Below are 19,594 nucleotides of genomic sequence, written 5' to 3'. Positions count from 1 at the left end.
GCCCAGGGCCCCATCCAACCTGGCCTTGAACACCTCCAAGGATGGACGGGGATCCACAGCCTCTCTGGACAGCTGTCCCAGCACCTCACCACTCTCATAGTAAAGAACTTCCCCCTGACATCCAACCTAAATCCTCCCTTCCTCAACTTAAAACCATTTCTCCTTGTCCTGCTGTTATCTACCCCTTCAAAGAGTTGATTCCCCAGAAGAAGAACCAGAACACGACACGAGAAGGCAACAAGTTACAGCATTTAATCCACGTTAGCATCTAAGGGGTAAACCAGTTTAACAACATGCAGCTTTACCTCTTCTACACGTGGATAACCTGCACCCATTTGTTCCAGTTCACTGCAGTAGGAAACACCCCCCCCAGGCGCAGGGTGCAGTCCATGGTGGGCTCATAGTATGCAACAGAGGCCTCGCTCAGTTTGGGACTGTGCAGCTGCTCTGCTATAAGTGGCTGAGAGAAGAGGGACACTGGGGGTGCCTTCTTCATGTGGAACCTTCTGATACAACCAAGAGCTTCCAGACCCTGCAGAGAGAAATTGCATTTCAGCTTAAGCACCTGCAAAACAAACCAACCAACATAGGCCACGCGCTGCTGTTTCATGTTAAGTGTTCTCAGGACCTATCCTTCAGATTTTGAATTATATTAGGGAAAAAAAAACCCAATACCAACAAGGTTTCAATGGGAAGTAGCAGTGGTGGTAATCAAACTTCCAGATGTGGAGGAAAAAAAAAAGAACCTCAGAATTTCTCACCATATATTGTGTTAAGGATGTATGCCTTCAAATGGTTTTTTTTCTAAACAAAATAATCTTAAGCTCAGGGGCTGAAGCAGCCTGACATCACAGTGCTGCTTATTCACATACCTGTAGGATCTCCAGGACAGCAACGGGCTGCAGTGTCCCTGTGTAATGCTGCAGCAGCATGCCTTCTGTTATCCCTGGCTTTGTCATGATGTGATACAGCACAGCTTCCATCATTCCTTTACACACAGGTTTGTTCAGGTTCCCATCCACAATCCTCCACGGTCTCCCAATGAAGCAGACATTCTCGCAGGCCCTGCAAAAGACAGTTTAAATTCAGCTCTGCCAGCTGCTAGATCCAATCATGCACCTGATGTACCCCATGTCCCTCAGTGCCATGGCCACGTGCCTCTTAAATACCTCCAGGGCTCCACTGCTGCCCTGAGTTTTGTTTCACCTCTTCGTCTGCACTAGCCCTAATATCCTCCAGAAGTTGCCCAAGACTTATCTTCAATCTGCAACATGCAGCAACAGTGCTCAGACAGGAAACTGAACTCCTTATTTGTAGCATTCTGGAGGGAAAGGATAGACCCTGCATGGCAATCCACGCTTCTCATACTGCAGAGATTCTCTAAGGCCTTTCCTGGGCACGTGGAAGAGGGGACCTACTGACACTGCACTTGTGAAATACAATTAGTGTCATTTCTCTGACACTGCAGCTGGTTGTATCAGAGCGTCTATATGAACACATGAGCAACATTAACAAGAGCAATGGGGGAAAATGGGGTTCATCTTCCATGCCCTCTGCCTATCAGAACGTAAAACTGAGTTCACCAAAGCACTGGCTTCAGAAATTTCTCTGGCAATGTGGAACAATCAGTCACACTGCAGACATCTCTGTTACTCACCCATCTGCAGCTGCCTGGGACAGACCTGGCACAGAATTGCCTGGAAAGAAAAAAACATGCAGTTTTGAAGTTAATTAGCCCAAACTCTTTGGTGGATGTTAACTAACAGGTGGCTAAACTGTAAAAGGCAACAACTTGTGCTAGAAAATAACAGAACCAAGCTGTTGTTCTGGGTTGCATGAGGAGTTCTAAGATTCCACTCAGTCTTTACCCATCTCCAGCACAGCCCTTCTTCCCACACTGTTCTCAACACCACATCTGGCTGCTCCAGCCACGCTTTTAGTGGTTCTGTTCCCAAATCATAGCAAGGAGTTTTATTTCTAGAAGCCTCACTGCATGACAGAACAGCAGATAGTTCTGTGTTTCAAAGAACAGAAGTTTCACAGAGGGTGCAGTGCAGGGGCTCTGCCAGCAGCACTCACACAGGTCTTCAGCCGAGTCCCACTGGCAGTCACAGTGAGGCTGAGATGTCTCAGTAACTGTAGACTCAGGGCTTGAGAAAGCAAATTCAAGATTTCAGCAGGGTTTGGTTTTAAAATGAAGGCTGCCTCTGCAATTTCCATGATCCTAACGGGTTTTAATTACACAATTACTTAACATTGGTACTTCTACTGCACCCAGAGGCTGACAGCTTTGGCTTAAGCGTGTGTGAAACCTCCTGGGCATCACCAGTAATGCTGGTAAGAACTCTGTGCTTGGTAAGGGCTACGTTTTTATCCCCTCTATGTTACACACAGGTAGAAGTTAAATCCTCAATAGCAGTTCTTAACATGAAACTGTTAAAAGTTTATGCCAGTTAGGCAGCTCTGAGGTGATGTCCTGCAGGAAGGCTCTAACCAACACCCAACTCCAACTGATTACATGGCAGTCTGCAGCTGTAAACGCAGGGTAAGGGCAGACTGTGCCCAAATGTCACACTGTGTGATTCAGTCTGAAATCAGAGCTGACAGAAATGAAACTAGAAGAAAATCCCCAACAACCTACTCAGTGTAAATCCTGGCAAGGATTATTAGCTGTTAAAAAAGAAAATTGGCAGTACAAAGGATGGGAAAATGAAGTCAGATTGGGTCACAAATTAGGCTATTAATCTTCTCACTGGCAGGTGTTGCATTCTGGTGAGTGGTTTAATGACTTTACGGCTTTTAGTCATGGGCATTCTAGTTAAAGCACAAGTAGTGCTGTGTTTTCTTGATTTAAAGATGTCAAACCTTTGGACTGAAGCCAGAGATGGGAAAATTCATCTAAGTATGTCTTTGGAGAAGATTAAAAGACATGGAAATGGATTTTTAAGGAAAGCACATTCCTGGACTAGTCCCAGACATTCCAAGAATAGGCACAGGAAGGAAACTTTGATGTATCTGAAACTTCCAGTACCTTCCAGACCAATTAGTGTAAAGCTATGGTGTCTGTGCAAAACAAAAACCTCTCTTTGGCACACTTCATGAAGGATCTAGTAAATGCTTATAAAATACTACCTGGTTGGGTGGTGATGATGAGCCAGGTACTATTCCTTGGATGTAGAGCACTCCTACATACCTTTAGAGACCTCTGGGTTCTCCTGCAATTGGGAAACATCATCCTGCTGCTCTGTGGCTGAGTGTTCAAGGCTAAGGATATGCTCGTTGTGCTCAGGGCTGAGATCATCATTCCTTCCTTCAAGCTGTTTGTCCTCAGAACGCGGCATATCTTGATCCTTGGGCACATCCACACTGACAGTGTCTGAAGGGCCTTCAGCTGTATGTTCTGTCTGCCCTCCCAGGGAACCTGTTTCCCCATCTGGGATGGATGAGTCCTTCATTGGAACAGGATCAGTAATATCTGCATCCAACTTACTCTCATTTGCACTTAGCAAACCGCTCTGCAAACCCTGGCAGAGTTGGTCACCATCTTGAGGGCCATCATTTTGAGTCCTGCATCTCTTCCTTGGAGGTTCTCCATCACTGGGATGGTTTGTGTCTTCTTCCAGCTGCTCCTCCTCCCCTGAACATTCCTCTCCCTTCTTTGCTGCTGACAGCAGGCAGTCCTGTTGTACCTCTGAGAGGGCTGTGTCTGCACACTGCTGACCAGAATCTTCTGGTTTGTTCATTGGACACACTGAATGCAATAGCCACGGCTTGGCAAACACAACTGCAACAAGTCTTATGCTATTGCCTCCTACTTCTAAAACCTGCTGCATTTCAATCAGGTCCTATGGAAAACAAAACCAGAATTATCTCAGGAAGTTACACTGGAAAAATGTCAACATAACCAAGTACTGTGGAACTGCCATCTTTAACTAGCAGCAAAGAAAGACAAATTGCCTAGTGGGATATTCAGTTTTATGCTCCGGTGTCCCTTAAACTTTTCTGAAATTACAGCCCAAAAACACTTTTGTTCAGCTTAAGTTAATTTAAAATGTAACTGGGAAAGAGTTCTTCCCCTCCAAAGGTGAATGTTGGTACCTCTGGGCTTCAGAAAAAGTTAATTCTTATCTTTGACTAAGTGTTGCTTTAATTTTTTTGTCTTCCTAATTATGAGGCAAGACTGCTATCAGACTATTGCTACGTTAACTCTTGCCTAACAGGAACAGCTTTGTTCACTTTATATTAGCAAATACAACACGCAGCCTAAGAGACTGTTCTGTTCAAGGGGAATACCAGACATGCAGACATTAACATATGGAAAGTTGCTGTCTGTTAAATCACCTGAATGTAGTGCTGCAGGTTCCTGGTGCGTGCAGGTTCCTCCTCTTCATAGCTGCAGAACTGTTTGCCCAGCTCAGCTTTGCAAACCCCAAAGTGGGAAGCAGCCTCGATTGCATTACGGATCTCCAGAACAGCAGCTACATCTCTGGGATTGTAGCCATAGCATTCTGTACACTCACGAAGAAACCAATCAAGGTTATAATTCTCTTCTTGGATTTTTATCAGCCTGGTAAATGTTTTGGGAAGGGAGGAGACTCCCACAGCCATGTTATCAAGCGGAGAAGAAACTGAAAAATCAAACGAAAAACAAATGGTTAAGCAGTGATGCACTGTTACCATGCAACACACCATGGAAAGATAAATATTCAGAGACAGATAGATCAGAGGTGTTCTGGACCGTTCTGATTAAAAACAGAGCTCAGCTTTCCATGCTCATTACTGCAGCTTCCTTCCTCCTCACATATTTGTGGCTGACAAGGCCTGCAGAAGCAGAGCCAGCTGGTTTAAAGGGGTTCACTCTCTTATCAAAGCGAAGTATCACTGAAAGGCAGTGTAACTTGCTGGTATTCCCTGACACTGGGCCAGCTGAGCTTTAAGTTAATGAGGGAATCATCTTTTTTGAATGAACAGCCTAGGGAAAGGAAAGGCTATGGAGAACCTTATTGAAAAATCTGAAGCAGCTGATCCAGGGCAAAGCTGTTGGCCAAATGTGAGACAGACTACAAATTCACAATGCCTCAGTACATCCACTAAGTGTAACGAGCATCTTTGTGTCTGGGGACAGGTCCACCACTGCAGCAAAACTCCCCCCATACTGAGTGTTATACAGAGTATTCAGAAGCTGAAGCAACCTAAGACCTTTCATTCTGCCCTGGATAATTAGAGGTCAGTTTAGCAGTGTTCTTATCTACTCTGTGCCCTTTTATCTGCAGGCTGCCCTTACATCATGCACTGACAGGCACTTCTGTGACAGCTGCACTTCCTTGACAGCCAAGGAAAAATGAGAACAACTGTAAAGAGCTGTTAGCTCAGCAGACCTGGGAGCCGTGCACGGTAACAGAGATATGAGAAATAATTTCTATTTTATCTCTATCACAATAATAATAGGGACAGGGACAGCACTATCCCACTATAGAGCCCAACTACTAAAGTCTTTCCTGGATGCATTTGCATTACAGCACAAAGGAAGATGATCTTCAAGAAGGAATGGTGTTGATACACTGCAAATATTCAAGCTTTAAATATTTATCAAAACGTTCAATCTCTGGTCTTTCAGCCACAGTAATTAAACACCACTATTTCAGGCACTTCTGAGAGACAAATCAATGTGAATTTCTGTTCAAGGAGCCCTGGAAGGTTTGTTTTTTTTTCCCCTCTTTAGAGGTAAAAGCCTGGGTGTAGCATGGGATAGTATTTTAAGTTACAGTATAGGGACTGGAAAGCTTCCTGGAGGAGGAAAAACAGAGCAGAGGACAAAAGAGGTTTTGTTCAAATCAGAAAACTCATGAGCTGAGGAACCATCTGTCCTGCTCCAACATATCTGTGTACATCAGGCCAGACAGAAACCAACCTGGAGAGCTGAGTCTTCCTGGGAGTGGTGTACAGCGCAGCTTCACCTTCACCTGGCAGGAATTGACCACGATGTTGTCACTGGGACTCAGATTGCGTGTGCTGACAATTCCAGGGGCATAATAGCCTCTCATCAGTAAGTAATTGGTATGAGATGCTTGACGAGCTTTTACTTCTATCCTCCGTTTGCCTCCAGAGCTGTCATCTAAGTCATCCTCCTCCTCTTCCTCCTCCTCAAGTCCGTCTTTTCCCAAACTATGGCAAACAGAGGGATTGTTTGGTATTTTTTCCCCCCTCAAAATAAAGCAGTGACTCATTACACTGAGCAAAGCCAGAACATGTGCTGTTCTGCATCCCAGCAGTTAGTCACCAGCAGCTGCAATATGCACAGCACTGAGAGCAAGCAAGGAGAGAAAGCAAAATGCAGCAAAGGTCTGCAGAAAAGAAAATGCTCTCTTCTTTTAAACATCTTCAAAAGAACCCAAAATAGCTTACAGTGCTGAATCCTTCTGGTTCAGAGGCTTCAGCATGAGGGAACACCTGTCAGAGCACAAAGGCTGGGACCATAAAGGTCTCATGCAGGACAGATATGAGATGTGTCTGTCACATCCAGCAGGATTTATTTTTAATGGAGAAAAGGAGAAAACAATGCAGAAAAAACACTTCAATTATTTGTTTCCTTCTTTGGTTCCTTCTTTGATTTATTTGTGTTTTTTTAAACCTGCATTAATTGAATACCACTGAAATCAAATTCCTTCCATAGGCAGTCCAATCCTGCATCCTTGTCAGAATGCAACTAAGATCTCTTGCTGTGTTGATCTGTTACTTCCTATTAAATTGCCAGTATACATGGGAAGTTGTTCCCTTTCTCTTTAGAGAAGCTTTTTACCTCTTTGAAGATGTTTATCATAGTCCTCCTCCCATAACCTGCTGCTCTTTAAAACAAGCAGCCTTGGTTCTGTCAGCAGCACCTCTTATGTGCTACCCAGGTCTGTGTTTTTCTCATTCCTTTCCTCTGCACTGCACTGTAACATCAAGAAACTAATACCATGCTGTGGCTGGTAGGTCTGTGCTCATAACATTGTGGTATGCAGGTGGTGTGCCTGCTCATGCATCCTATGATGACCAGTGGCTGTAGTCTTGTCCCAAAATATGCTTCACTGATAAAACTGAAACCTTGAGGCTGCTAAATCTTTGTCAGTCCTTGAAATGGGAGGTTCCAATGTTGATGAAAATACTGAAATGGCACACAGTGCTCTCATTACTGCGTTAGCTCTGATGGCAGGGAAGTGCCTGGCAATTCAAATGTCACAAAGGTGAAGGCAAATGTAGTCTAGGGCTGTAATGATGGGCACTAAGTACAGCACCATTGAGTCTTCAGAAAGGTCCCTCAAAAATAGAAATCTAAGCAGTATCAGAGTGAAATATGCCATGACACAAAGCAAAAAACTAATGCTCCCCAAGTTCATTCAAGTTATCCCCAAACCTTAGCTGCTAATAAGAGCAACAGTGTTTACCTTTTTATCACTTCATTTTCCACCATAGTGCTGTCCACCACAACTATCTGCTCTGGGATTCTCACATTCACAGATACAAGTCCCAGGGAGAACAAGGAAAGCATTGCCACGCAGTGACCACCAGGTCCGTCCATAGGAAACGTAATCATGCCTTCTGATGCTTTGCTTTCTTGATCTTTAAACAAGAAGCTATCTGGCTGGTCGGATTTTCCCATATCCTTGAGCTTCTGGAGGAACTGAAAGGACTCTGTACAAATGGTACTGGGAAACCGCCAGGTAAAAACTCTGGGGGGAAAGAAACAAACAAAAATCAGAGCACAAATCTGTCATCTCTTCAACTTCAGGTCAGGTTCTTTGCTGCACATACTTCACCTGTATTCTCTCTCCCATGCCAGTTCTTCTATGTGCTCACGCATACGCATGACCTGACACCCACCTGTAGTAACTCTGGGACAGCTGGTAGGACATGGCTACAAAAGGCAGAGCCCGGCTTTTCTTTGGGCCCAGCGTATGGTTTACACGACGACGGTTGACCAGGCTTCTCTTCTGGCACTCCAGGAAAGCCTTCACAAGGATGTCATCCCGGTACTCGCGGTACAAACGAAATGTCTGCAGAAACACCAATGTGAAAGGCAGCGTTAGCTCTGAATCCAATGTTAGGTCTCCTTACTTGAGGTTTCTATTAACTGAATGAACACGGAGCTACAAGTCAGAAAGTAAATGACACATACAAATTCATTTAACTCATCATTTATTTCTTTTATTGGCTTCCAGGCTTTCCGCAGCAGATGCCAATTAAAATAACTAAATACTAGAGAATACTTGAAAGTCAAAATGGGATCAGTCTCCCACCAAAAAGAGATAGGAAAAATACTCATTTGCACCATGTCTGGATAGATTCTTCCCATCATTTTACCAGGCACACATGCCTCCATGAACTTGACTTCTCGGGCTCCCCACTTATCTGCTGATAAAATATTAAGATATTGAACTTCTTCCGAACTTCTAACTTTATTTTTTGAAATGCTTCAGTGACAGATGATGCATTTTGGTGGCCCTTGGTGCTGGAGGAGAGGCTGACCAACACCTGTCAGCTGGACACTGGGTCTCTCTTTGTGGTATCTCCTCCAGAGCATCATTCCAGCTGCTCAGGTGGGCACTAAATCGTGACCCACTGGAATGCATATGAAGTTCATTTCATACAGCTTTCAACTTCGCATTTTGCAATCTCCTCCTCTGAATGAAAGCAACATTCTGAAAAGCTGCATAGAATATATAATTTCTTAAAAGCAGAAGAGATAATCTTCACAGAAAGGATACAAATCTAAGTTTCTGGGTTTCTTGTCTCCCATTTGAAAAAGGGGTATATCAAGTTAAGGAGAAGCTCTTTAGGTCTGTATGACCAGTAAAGACTGGTCTAGATTTTGTACCTGAAATGACTGGCAAGATTTCATCTGGTTATCTGAGAGTGCCAAAGTGCTCTGTATAAGGTTCTGTAGCACTAGGAAATGAATATCATAGACACTGAAAGAAAAAAGCAAGAAAAAGAACAATGGTTTTAATCATGATTTTTGTGCTTGAGGTACTAGACTGTTACATTAGCACAATAAGTAAACTGAATCACCTGCTCCTTTGAAATAGATGCATAAAGGTCTGAGATCTCTCCAGCTGAGAATTATGAATGTAAAAGAGCCTATTATATTTCCCTCAACCTTCCACCCTGAATTTCTGGATCGGTCCAAATATCAAAGTTCTCTTTGATACCATCTCTTCTTAAGGTACAAAAAAATGCTGTCAAAATGGTAACACGACCAGAATTATGGACTATTGTGAATTTTTAGTTCGGAATATCCAAATGGTAAACATTTATGAGACAAGTATCTCAGGTCTTCAGTGCTGGCTTTGTACAGCACCCCACACAACAGAATTCTAATCCTAGGAGACAGCCTGGGTACCAGTGAGAGCTACCTGCAACTACTTCTTCCCCCTCCCTGACTCTTTTATCAAGCAGTTCCTACTCAAGTCTTATGCTAAGCTTCCAAGAAGTCATGCAATTCTCTGACTGATAAGACTTACACAACTCTCTCTTTCTTGCCAACACAAGTAACAAACATCACCTCAGAGATCAGAGAACTAAACTACTCATGTAGAAAAAGTCTTTTGGGTATAAAATTTTAATTGTTGAGGGCAGGTATAAATATTTAAATATTTCAATCTTAGTTTTCCTTCTCCATGCCTATTACTTCTATTTAGGAACAGATGCTGCTTTTTAACAGACAATCTGCATTTGGCTCTGGGAAAGAAATCAGAAGTATTAACCTGAACTGAAAAACACGTCCCTCATGTTCTACAGCTTTCAGGCACCTCTTCTGCACAGTGTTCTCAGAACTACAGATAATTCTTGAAATATTTCATGTAATATCAATGCAGAAAAATGATGATACAGGAGACATAATGGCAAAGGGATCAGCACAACAGGACGGTACCACAAAGGACAAGTGCTCTGAAAATCTAGGCTGGCAGTGAAAACTCCAGATTTCCAACCAGAGATTCTCCCCCTGTGGCAGTCAGCCCTTAAGTGAGGTCTAAGAGAGGTGCAGCCAGGCTCTACCCCTTCAGTCTCACAGCTGAGTTGCCTTCACCCAGGGCTGACCGGGTCCCTTCCCAGATGCTCAATAAGTGGTTCAAGCCATACACTTTGCAATGTTCTAACTACTTCCTAAGATCTGGCAAGGACTGTAAGTGAAATAAATTTCTTTTGAGGGGCAAAGAAGATTTCGGAGATAAAAATCACATATATGCTGAAAATTTTATTTTCCTAATGGGGAAATTTGAAGGAGGTCATTCCTGCTGTCAGCTCATTCATTCATCAAATCCATGCTAGAAATCCCTGCAGCCTTGCAAGTGTACTTTTCTTCTAAAAAAGTTTTACATTGGAAAAACAACAAATCAACCCCAAACAGCTGAAAGACAAATGGAATTAGAAGACTATAGATATGCCTTTGTAGTAGAAATAGTAAGTCGTGGCCTGAAGCAGTGATGGAGCACCTGGGGGGAAGGCAGGGCCAACCCAGGGGAGCTCAGGTGCATGCTGAGTAACCCTTCTGAATAACCAGAAGGGATTGAGCCAGGATCCACCCCTTCCCAGCCCTCATTTAAAGGCTAGCAGTGGAGGTGGGAGGTTTCTTGCTGGAGATCTCTGCATACCTGTGACCCTTCAAAGGTAAGCAGATTTTCTTCTTTTGCTTTTGTATCCATAGCTGCTGTACTGGGGCTTCTTCTCGTTTCCTACAGCCTAGGTTTGTACCACCCTGCTATTATTGCTGTACTTTCATCATGCTATAGCATTACAGTCTTTCACAGATCTGAGGGCTGGGAGTTGTAGTGGAAAAAAATGGTATTGCTGTTCCTTACCTATTAAGGCTGTCTTCTTTTGTGGTTTGGTTTGTGTCTTCTCCAATTGCCATAACTCGAAATCTAGCCAAGGGAAGGGGAAAAAAAAGTGCTGTAGCAGAAGTAATGTGAAGCAGTGTGCCTTGTGCTGATCTCTATTATAAGGAGGTCTTTAATTTATATCAACTGTGAAATGCAGAAGTTGACCATTGGTCACTGTAACAATACAGTAGCTCCCCAGTAGCTCCAGTAGCTCTCACTGTGTTAGAGAAGAAATACACACACAGCAGACACTGCAGAATTGTACACACTTGGTATTTTACTGAAATTGTGGGCTTGCAGTTATGATCTACAGCACTTCTGTAACACACAAGGTTAAGAGAGGATATCAGTAATGTACGTGTGTACTCTGAACTGCCCACGCTGTCTGCCTTTGTAGAGTCAAAAACCACTGTCACTAAAATACCTGGCAAAGAGCTCCTGCAAAGTATCAGGAATCTCTAACTTGGGGTTTCCCAGAGTTGAACTGAATTTTGCTTTCAGTCTTTCCACAAACTGCTTGAACTCTGCTGCACAAACCTTTAAAAGCAAGAAGAAAAATGTTACCATTTCTCAGAGCAGGAAAAGATGCTCTACTTCTGAAGTGCTCACAGAAGAATGCAGTAGAAATAGCAAAGTGTTGAATTATCAAGTCAGAGAAACAGACCAACAGACAATAGTATGTAACAGCTTTTCAGTTTGAAGTTGAGATTGATTTAAGCCAGTAGAAGCTCAAAACTTTTAACTAATCAAATCAAGCATCATAAAATGTGCCTACAATCCTTCATTTACCCATACATGCAGAGACAATATTTCAGCAGGCAATTGGATCAAAAATATTATGTTACTGAGCAAAAATGTTCTCTTCTTCAGGTAAAAAGGAGGCAGAGAGGATTAAAAAAAAAATCGGTGCATATGGATGCTCAGTCATGGGTACTGAGAAACAAACACACTGAAAAAGTGTGGGTTTTGTTGCTTTGTTGATGTGTCTTTGGAAGGCTGTCCGTGTCCATCTCACTGCAAAAACAGCAATGATGCTGCACTTTTACAATGATGCTATTTTTAAACATAGCAAAGAGTACAAAGGAGAGATAAGAAAGCAAATCACAGTAATTGAAACAGTGCAAGTACTCAGTAACACAAGCTACTTCAGCACTCTATGACCTTTCAGATTGTTTCCCTCCTACCTGTGGTTCTTCATAGTTATTTTCTCTATTCATGAATTCATCAATGAGGGCTTTATCTTGGTAAACTTCAGCAAGGCAAACTCTGCAGTAGATAAAATTGAAGGTGTCACTGGTTGAAGCCTTCTCAATTTGATACTGCTCAGAGAAAATAACTTCAGTTGAAAAACAGAATGAATGGAAATATTCTGCCTAACTTATCAACATCCCATCACTGTCAATGCAAGCAAACCAACTGCTCATTTTGCTACTGCATTACTTACATGTAAGTGTAAGAGAGCCACTTCTCACTGGTCTTTCGTATCCCTATACCTCTAGTAAGAGCTATCTGACAATCACGCTGATAACCCAAATCAGATTCAACTTGTTCTTCTGCACACATCTGTCTGGCTGAAAATCTGCAGACAGTACAACTGGATACCGTCTGATATGCTCACATTTTTTTCCTAGCTTGGAAAAAAAAGCAATTACAAACATTTCTAAGGATCTATCAAGACACGTAATCTGTGACTTCCTTTCATGGTTTTGTGGAATTTCTATCTTAAGAACAAAGGTACAATTGCAATGGAGCAAGCCAAATTTTCATTTCAGTCAGTGTCCTCCTGTAACAGACACCAACAGAACACAGACTGGGAAGATGGATGACGAGGTGGTGCACAGAGTAACACCTTGACACTTGTGTCAAGGAGTTCTAAACTCAGCTGTGTTGCACTGAAAACCACCACTGCTTGGAAACTGCTGGCCATGGTTTTTATGTGATGGACCCAATTCTTATGTTGGTTAAGTAGCTGCTCCCCCCCTTAATAGCATGAATATATTACATTATTTTATGGTTCTTTAATATCTCCCCTTAGTTCTCTTTTTCAGCGACATGAATAAGTTCATTCAGTCAATCTTTTCATATAATCCATTTCTATCTGATTGTGCCTTTCATTTATCTCTGATTTTTCAATTATATGGCATCACTCTTGGAAGTTACGGGAGAGGGAATAGTAAGTAGACAGAGCACCAACTAATATCAGAGGTGTGCAGGACTCTGAAGATGCAATTGCACAATGGATTCATATATAGCCACGTGCTATTTCTTGTACTATTCTTTATGCCTTTGATAAACCCTTCCCAGTGAAAGGACACGTTTGATAGCATTCTGCATGCAGAAAATTAGGAGTTGATATTTCCATGAAACAAGACAGACATGGGAGGAACGTGGCCCTTAATTTCAGGAGAATTTAGCTTATACTGAGAACGTAGACAGAAACTTTCTTACTTGTAGTTAAGATAGGTCTGGGGATTTCTGACAATGTAACGAGCTCTTCGTCCAACAGAATGGGAAGTTTTATCGAGGGACTCCTCAAAACTGGCATGCATGATATCCCGAACTACTTGCCACGGAACAAAGGGCCCTTTTACCTACAAAGAGCAAAAAAATTCAGAGTTAAACTTCAGCTTCTATGGACACAAGCGATGGTTGTGAAGCAGAAGATTTCCAAGCACCAAAGAAATGTGTTCAGTGCACAGACATGAAACAGAGATGCTGGTGAATACCTTTGCATTTAGCACGTGACTAGCAATTCGGCACAGCATGAGTAAGATGTCCTCCTGCACAGTCCAGGTGACACGCAGACGTGTCATTCTCTGCAGGGCACTCTGGTCAGCTTCATCGTGGTAGCGCAGCCTTTTGCTTTTTTCTACAGGTTTTTCTTCTAACCAATCAAGAAAAAGATAACTCAGCACTTGGTATTTCAATGAATTCAAACTTCTACCACAGGCAATCATAGAATGGCCTGAGTTGAAAAGGATGGTCTTGAAAGTCTAGTTTCAGCTCCCCAGCGGTGGGCAGGGCTGCCGACCACTAGACCAGGCTGCCCTGAGCCACATCCAGCCTGGCCTTGAATGCTTTCAATATAAAGGCAGCTCCAAGGACAAAAGCCAAAACTAGAGAATTACTGGGCTAAATGTGCCCTCACTGCTTTGAAAATCAGCTTCAATCATGGGATAAATGGGCTAAAGAATTCCACAGAACTTGACTGGTATATGCATGGTAAATGTTATAATGTACAACTTGTACAACAAGCAGGTGTTTTAAGCAGAACAACAATTTTCTTTCCCCAGATCTCATTTTGTTTTAATTTACACTGAATTTTTCTTAGGACTAGGTGCTGCTTGAAAATAGGAAATAGAATAACTTGCTTTCAAAAGATATCTGAGGAGTAATCCAAAACATGACAACTATATTTTATATTGAAAAGGATAAAAACAATGATTCTTATCACTATAAGCACAATACAGCATGACTTTTCAAGCTGCAGAAGGAAAAGGTGCTCACTATGACGAGGATGAGAAAGAATGGAAAAGCAACAGCTTTCAGTTCTCACCAATAGCTTCCACAGAATGGCCAGGGCTGGAGGGGACCTCAAGGATGATGAAGCTCCAACCCCCTGCCACATGCAGGGCCACCAACCTCCCCATTCAATACCAGCCCAGGCTGCCCAGGGCCCCATCCAACCTGGCCTTGAACACCTCCAGAGATGGACGGGGATCCACAGCCTCTCTGGGCAGCTGTTCCAGCACCTCACCACTCTCTCTGTAAAGAACTTCCCTCTGACATCCCAGCCAATTCAGATGATAAAAAAGCTTTCTCTACTGTTGCTGTCTTTTATCTCAACCTCATTAAGATTAAAGTAAGATAGAATGTCTGATAGTGAAAGTGAAAAACTGATTGTATCAGGGTAGCTTATTGTGAGATACAACCTCTGAAACAAGGAGCAGTCTAAATATGCACAGACATGAAATGGATTAAGTGGTGTTTATCTGTCTGGATGTGAATTCCTAAGAGGAAGATGAGGATTATAGGGCTAGGAACAATTCCAAAGTTGAGATTATAAGAAAGAAAACTTAAATCAGGAAGAACTGCACAGCAGCAGTTGACGAAGTAAATGCATTAATACCTTGTCCAGAAATGAGAAAACAAGCCTGTAGGTAGCAAACAGATTACCTAAAGGTTCTTAATGGCATGATGCTCTAAGGCAGCTGTCTGAGGGTATTACTGAATTGCAGTAAGTTCATCTGCCTAAGGCACAATTAGAATTTCTTTAGCATTTACAGTAGCACAGTCAGGATTCACACATATTTAGCAGTTAGAGCAAGCTTCTGAACCTTTTCTCTAGAAGTGGCAAACCAGAGAGCTGGCCTGTAAATTTCCATTTTGCACACTGTCTGTCACATCACCTTTACTAAAGGAAACCACATTAGGGAGAGGCATTAAAAAGAATGCTTCCTCTTGGTGGTATGTGCTGGTTACTTACCTTTCTTCTTCTTCTTTGTTGTCTTTCCTGTGTCTTTCTTAAGCCTCTTCCTCTTTTGGTTCTTTCCACCTCTCACTCGTTTGTTTCGATCCTGGGTAGCTTCTTGACTTATTTCAATACATTCCTTTTTCTGGACAACAGACTCGGGTCCTACCTTTGATTCTCCCAAAATGTTAATTTTATTACCTAAGATGACATGTGATTAAGGTAATCAATCTTTATAGCAATTACATTCTCCAGTACTAAGGTATAAAAAGCAAGTGCCAGTTTCTCTGTATTTGAAGACAAGCTCTTTCCAATGTGCCCTTTTCAGTCAACGTGGTATTTCATGCTACTTCTCAGCAGCTTAAACAGAATAAAATCCCACATAAATATGGAATCATCAAGCAATTATTAAATCTCCAGTACAGTGGGAGAGCACAAGGGAACTGAACTGAGCTTTTTATATTCAACCTGAAGCATTTTTTCCTATTTAGCTTAGATACAAGGCTATGCAATTTTAACAGTACATTTTCTTTTTGAGTCCCTCTGGATGATCTGCAAACTGCACATTACAGAAGACAAAAAATACTGTTCCTGATACTCAGTAACAGGAAAGGAAATTATTTTCTTATTGATTATAATGCCCCAGGAGCATCCTAGGTTACTGCAAGGAGATGGAAATAACCCATGTAATTGATATGGAGTGTGACAAAGTCACTAAGTCAGCACATCACAGCCCCACCAGAATCACCACCTTACCTCCAGTACTGAGTGGAAGAGGGTGTTTGGTCAAGAAGGTTTGGAGTCTTACTGTCAGTCTGTTCTCAGAAACTGTATTTTCCTAGAACAATACATCTTCTAAAAAGTTGATATGCAAATGGAGTGCAGCAGTGTTATCATCACTATAAATAATTCCTTTGAGCAGTATAAATAAGTTTTCAGAACAAACCACAGAAAGATCTATGGCTACAATGAAAAATTCATTTGTCGTCTTACTACCACGTTTGAATGGCTCTAGTTTTATTCTAAAATGACCACTTGATTATGAAGGTTTGAATTTCAGTAAATCACTTACTATAATTATTAGGGAGCTTAAGGTCTTTAAGAGGAAGTAGTGGCACACAGTAAGTCTTTGAAACTTTTCACTGCATGAAGTTGTGGATACCAAAGATCTAAACATGTCCAAAAATCAATTGTACAAGCTAATGCTGGATGAAAAGGCCCCGGAATCTGAAAGGCCTCAAGCCCTACTTGCAGTATTCCAGCACTGTCTGCTCAGAACATTAATTTAGGGAGATCATACTATAGATATCCCTTCCTCTTACAACCTTTCCAACCAAACTTTTATTGGCAGCCATCAGAGACAGGACATTAGCCAGAGCTGTGATGGCCATTTTTATGGGCTGGGCTTTCCAGGATTATTTTATTATGGACTGAAAACAATCCTGCAGGGGACCTGGGAGCACTGGTGGATGAAAATACAACATAAACTGGCAATGTGTGCTTGTGGCCCAGAACGTAACATTTTGCAATCAGTGTGTCAATCCTTAAGTGAACAAAAATCTGCAACAATCATTGAAGTATGAGATAGTACCTTCTTAGTTTTATTGATGATGTAGCTTGTCCAGATCCAATTGCGTTTTAAATGCCCGTAAAAGCTGGAATCCAGACCTGCAGCTCCTAGCCCATCCCCAGGGATAGTTCCATCATCAACCACTTCTCGGCTGCCTCTAAGAGACAGAGTAACAAAACAGTAATTATTTGGTAAAAGCAGCTGAGAAAGCATTCTCCAAGTCATGTGTGTGCAGAGCTCACCTCTTATCTTCCCTCTGGTTGGGAAAGAAGGGGACAAAAAGCTCCCTCCTTTAACTCTCTTCCAGAAGTAGAGTAACAGCAAGGCTTATCCATTAAGCACTCATGCCTGATATTTCATGTTTAAAAATGATACCTGAATCACTTTCATTATTGTTAACTAAGCTCCAATGCTCACATCAGACATAATCGTTATCGTTCATAGCACAGAACTACTGGCAATACCTGCTCAGATGAGAAACTTTCTCAGGACACAACAGGCTACTATGAAAATATGGATTCAGTCAAGCTTTTTGTTCATGAAAACATTACACCATTCATTAAATCCAAAATCTGGTGTTGCAGCTATTTCCAGTCAAAACCAAGATATCCCACTGGAAGAGATTTGTTACCATGTAGTACTGGGAAGTGGGCTGGTTACCATTTGATGGACAAGTTCATCAGTGACACAAGCATGAAGCAGACATACGTGGTATATTCCAACATGGCACATTTCCGTTCCAGGTTGTGCTTATCCACTGCTGACTGTTGCTCCATTGCCAGTGCAGCCTCCTCCTCTTGAGGATTACTTTTCTTTGAACGAGGGCAGCGGACGACTCCTGCACAACACACAAATGGTTTTGAGTATCAGGATGAGGAGTCAGGCTTCAATCTAACTTTAATCCCCTCTGCTATGGCGAAGTACTGCTCTCACTGATGGCCCAAACAGCACTCATGTTTGAGCTGCTTCTCACCTCCTTGCAGAGTCCATGGTGCTCCAGCTAATTCTGAGTACAAAGCACTAAACTAACTAAGGGTGTCATCAGAAACAGAATCTCATCCCTCCATTATGTTTTATGTTACACCTGCTGTAGCTGTACATCCTATTGAAAAAGGACCAAACGTGAAAACAAACTGAAAAAGCAAGGTGCAAAACTCCCTTTGCTTCCCAGCTCACTCAGGCTGTTTGCTAGAAGGTTTAGCAACACATTTATAATCAAGAGAAAATTCTGTTTGAACTAGTGGAGGATGGTGACTACTATTTTCAAAAAGGTTTTTTTTTTTATAGCTGGACTGAAATCTAACAGGGCTGTTATCACGTTTGTTATTTCTAATATAACTGCAATAATTTTTCCTCTAACGCTGAAAATTTTAAGTGTAGAGTTTGTAGTTCTCAACTTTCATAGAGTTAAAAGGACAGAACTCTAAGTTTTAGCTTATTTTGGTGCAGCAGGGGAGCAGATAAGAGAACAAAACGCTGGCAATTACAAAACAGAGCCTGTATCAAGTTTAAGGAAAAACAGAGCAATCATGGTATAAGCAGAATAAACAGCAAAGGTGGTGAGAAGGTAAGTTATATCATACCCAATGGTGTGTTAAGGCAGACACACTGCAGATCAAACCAGAAGTTCTCCACGTCCTGCATGGTGTTCAGGACGTACAAACGTCTCTCAAATGGGCGGCTGCTCTGAGCCAAGTTATAGTGGGGGTCACAGATTGTGGTATCAACAATCACAGCATTTCTCTTCATATACACAAACACCTGTTAAATACAGTGTGTTTCAGACTGATAGAGATCAATGAAATAGCAGAACTTACAGAACACAGCATTTAATATAGCACAGGAATTAGGAATGATCAGAATTATCTCAGTCTTTGCTGTTTTGAGCCAATACTCCAATACTGTTTAAAGACACCAACATCCACTGTATTGCGTTGTATTTCCAAACCTCCTTTACCAATGATCCAGGAATTTCTCTAACAGATTTAGAATGATTTCTTTTCCCCCTTGTGCGTAGGACTATTCCAAGTTTCCACAGAGAGTGACTACTTCCTACAACCTCTCATTTGGAGGCATATTTATCTATCTTATAAAATTACATAGGGACTGCCTCTGCCTTTGTATGTGCTCTTTACTTACAAAAAAGATGCTCATGAATGTTTTTATTTTATTATGATAAAGGACTTTATTCTGCGTGTGAGGCATCCAACACCTTAATGAACAAGAATGTGGCACACTCATTTCTCATACAATGCTGCCAGTCTGCAAACTCCCAAGTCATTATTTACTGCAACTTTCAGCATTATACATCTGAACAGTATCTTTCCAAAGAAAGCCAAAAGATCCAGAGAAAGAGCAACCTCAAATACAGTTGAACTGAAGGTCTGTATGTATGTCTGAAACATTAGTAGGTATCTGCAATCCCCCAAATCTTTCGTTTGTTTCATTGAGCCAATATCATTAAGAATAATGGTTAAATTTTCAGAAGATTACCTGATCTTTCTCTTGAAACTTCTCTGTTGGGCCAAACTGTATCAGCCCCATATAACACAACCTTTGAAGGTTTTCTACCACTGAAAAGATGTACCTCCTGCAGCGACATTAGAAGCATTACAATTAGCATTCATGAAGACAGAAACAACGATACCAGAAAACGTGCAATTTTCATACAGCAACCTCAAGTTTCAGGAG

At 41.9% G+C, this 19,594-nt stretch overlaps 1 protein-coding gene across 2 annotated transcripts in view; it reads right to left on the bottom strand.

The window, feature by feature from the left end:
* Window positions 1-233: 233 nt before the first annotated feature.
* Window positions 234-19,594, bottom strand: part of GTF3C1 (general transcription factor IIIC subunit 1) — a 38,788-nt gene continuing 19,427 nt past the window's right edge. For both annotated transcript variants that reach the window (XM_085237834.1, XM_085237835.1), the window contains 20 exons: window positions 19,397-19,493; window positions 18,487-18,664; window positions 17,612-17,741; window positions 16,925-17,060; window positions 16,090-16,171; window positions 15,349-15,534; window positions 13,589-13,746; window positions 13,311-13,453; window positions 12,047-12,128; window positions 11,287-11,399; window positions 10,842-10,904; window positions 8,858-8,951; window positions 7,864-8,036; window positions 7,428-7,712; window positions 5,912-6,165; window positions 4,342-4,628; window positions 3,194-3,845; window positions 1,658-1,697; window positions 873-1,065; window positions 234-532 (listed from right to left, as the gene is read on the bottom strand). In XM_085237834.1, coding sequence (XP_085093960.1) covers window positions 311-532; window positions 873-1,065; window positions 1,658-1,697; window positions 3,194-3,845; window positions 4,342-4,628; window positions 5,912-6,165; window positions 7,428-7,712; window positions 7,864-8,036; window positions 8,858-8,951; window positions 10,842-10,904; window positions 11,287-11,399; window positions 12,047-12,128; window positions 13,311-13,453; window positions 13,589-13,746; window positions 15,349-15,534; window positions 16,090-16,171; window positions 16,925-17,060; window positions 17,612-17,741; window positions 18,487-18,664; window positions 19,397-19,493 — 3,568 coding nt within the window. In that variant the 3' untranslated portion in view covers window positions 234-310. The remainder of the gene's footprint in view (window positions 533-872; window positions 1,066-1,657; window positions 1,698-3,193; window positions 3,846-4,341; window positions 4,629-5,911; window positions 6,166-7,427; window positions 7,713-7,863; window positions 8,037-8,857; window positions 8,952-10,841; window positions 10,905-11,286; window positions 11,400-12,046; window positions 12,129-13,310; window positions 13,454-13,588; window positions 13,747-15,348; window positions 15,535-16,089; window positions 16,172-16,924; window positions 17,061-17,611; window positions 17,742-18,486; window positions 18,665-19,396; window positions 19,494-19,594) is intronic.

This window comes from Meleagris gallopavo, chromosome 16 (assembly GCF_905368555.1).
Source record: "Meleagris gallopavo chromosome 16, MGAL_WU_HG_1.1, whole genome shotgun sequence".
Lineage (NCBI taxonomy): Eukaryota > Metazoa > Chordata > Aves > Galliformes > Phasianidae > Meleagris > Meleagris gallopavo.
Note: the sequence above shows the minus strand (reverse complement) of the source record. Positions and strands in the feature narration are given on the sequence as shown.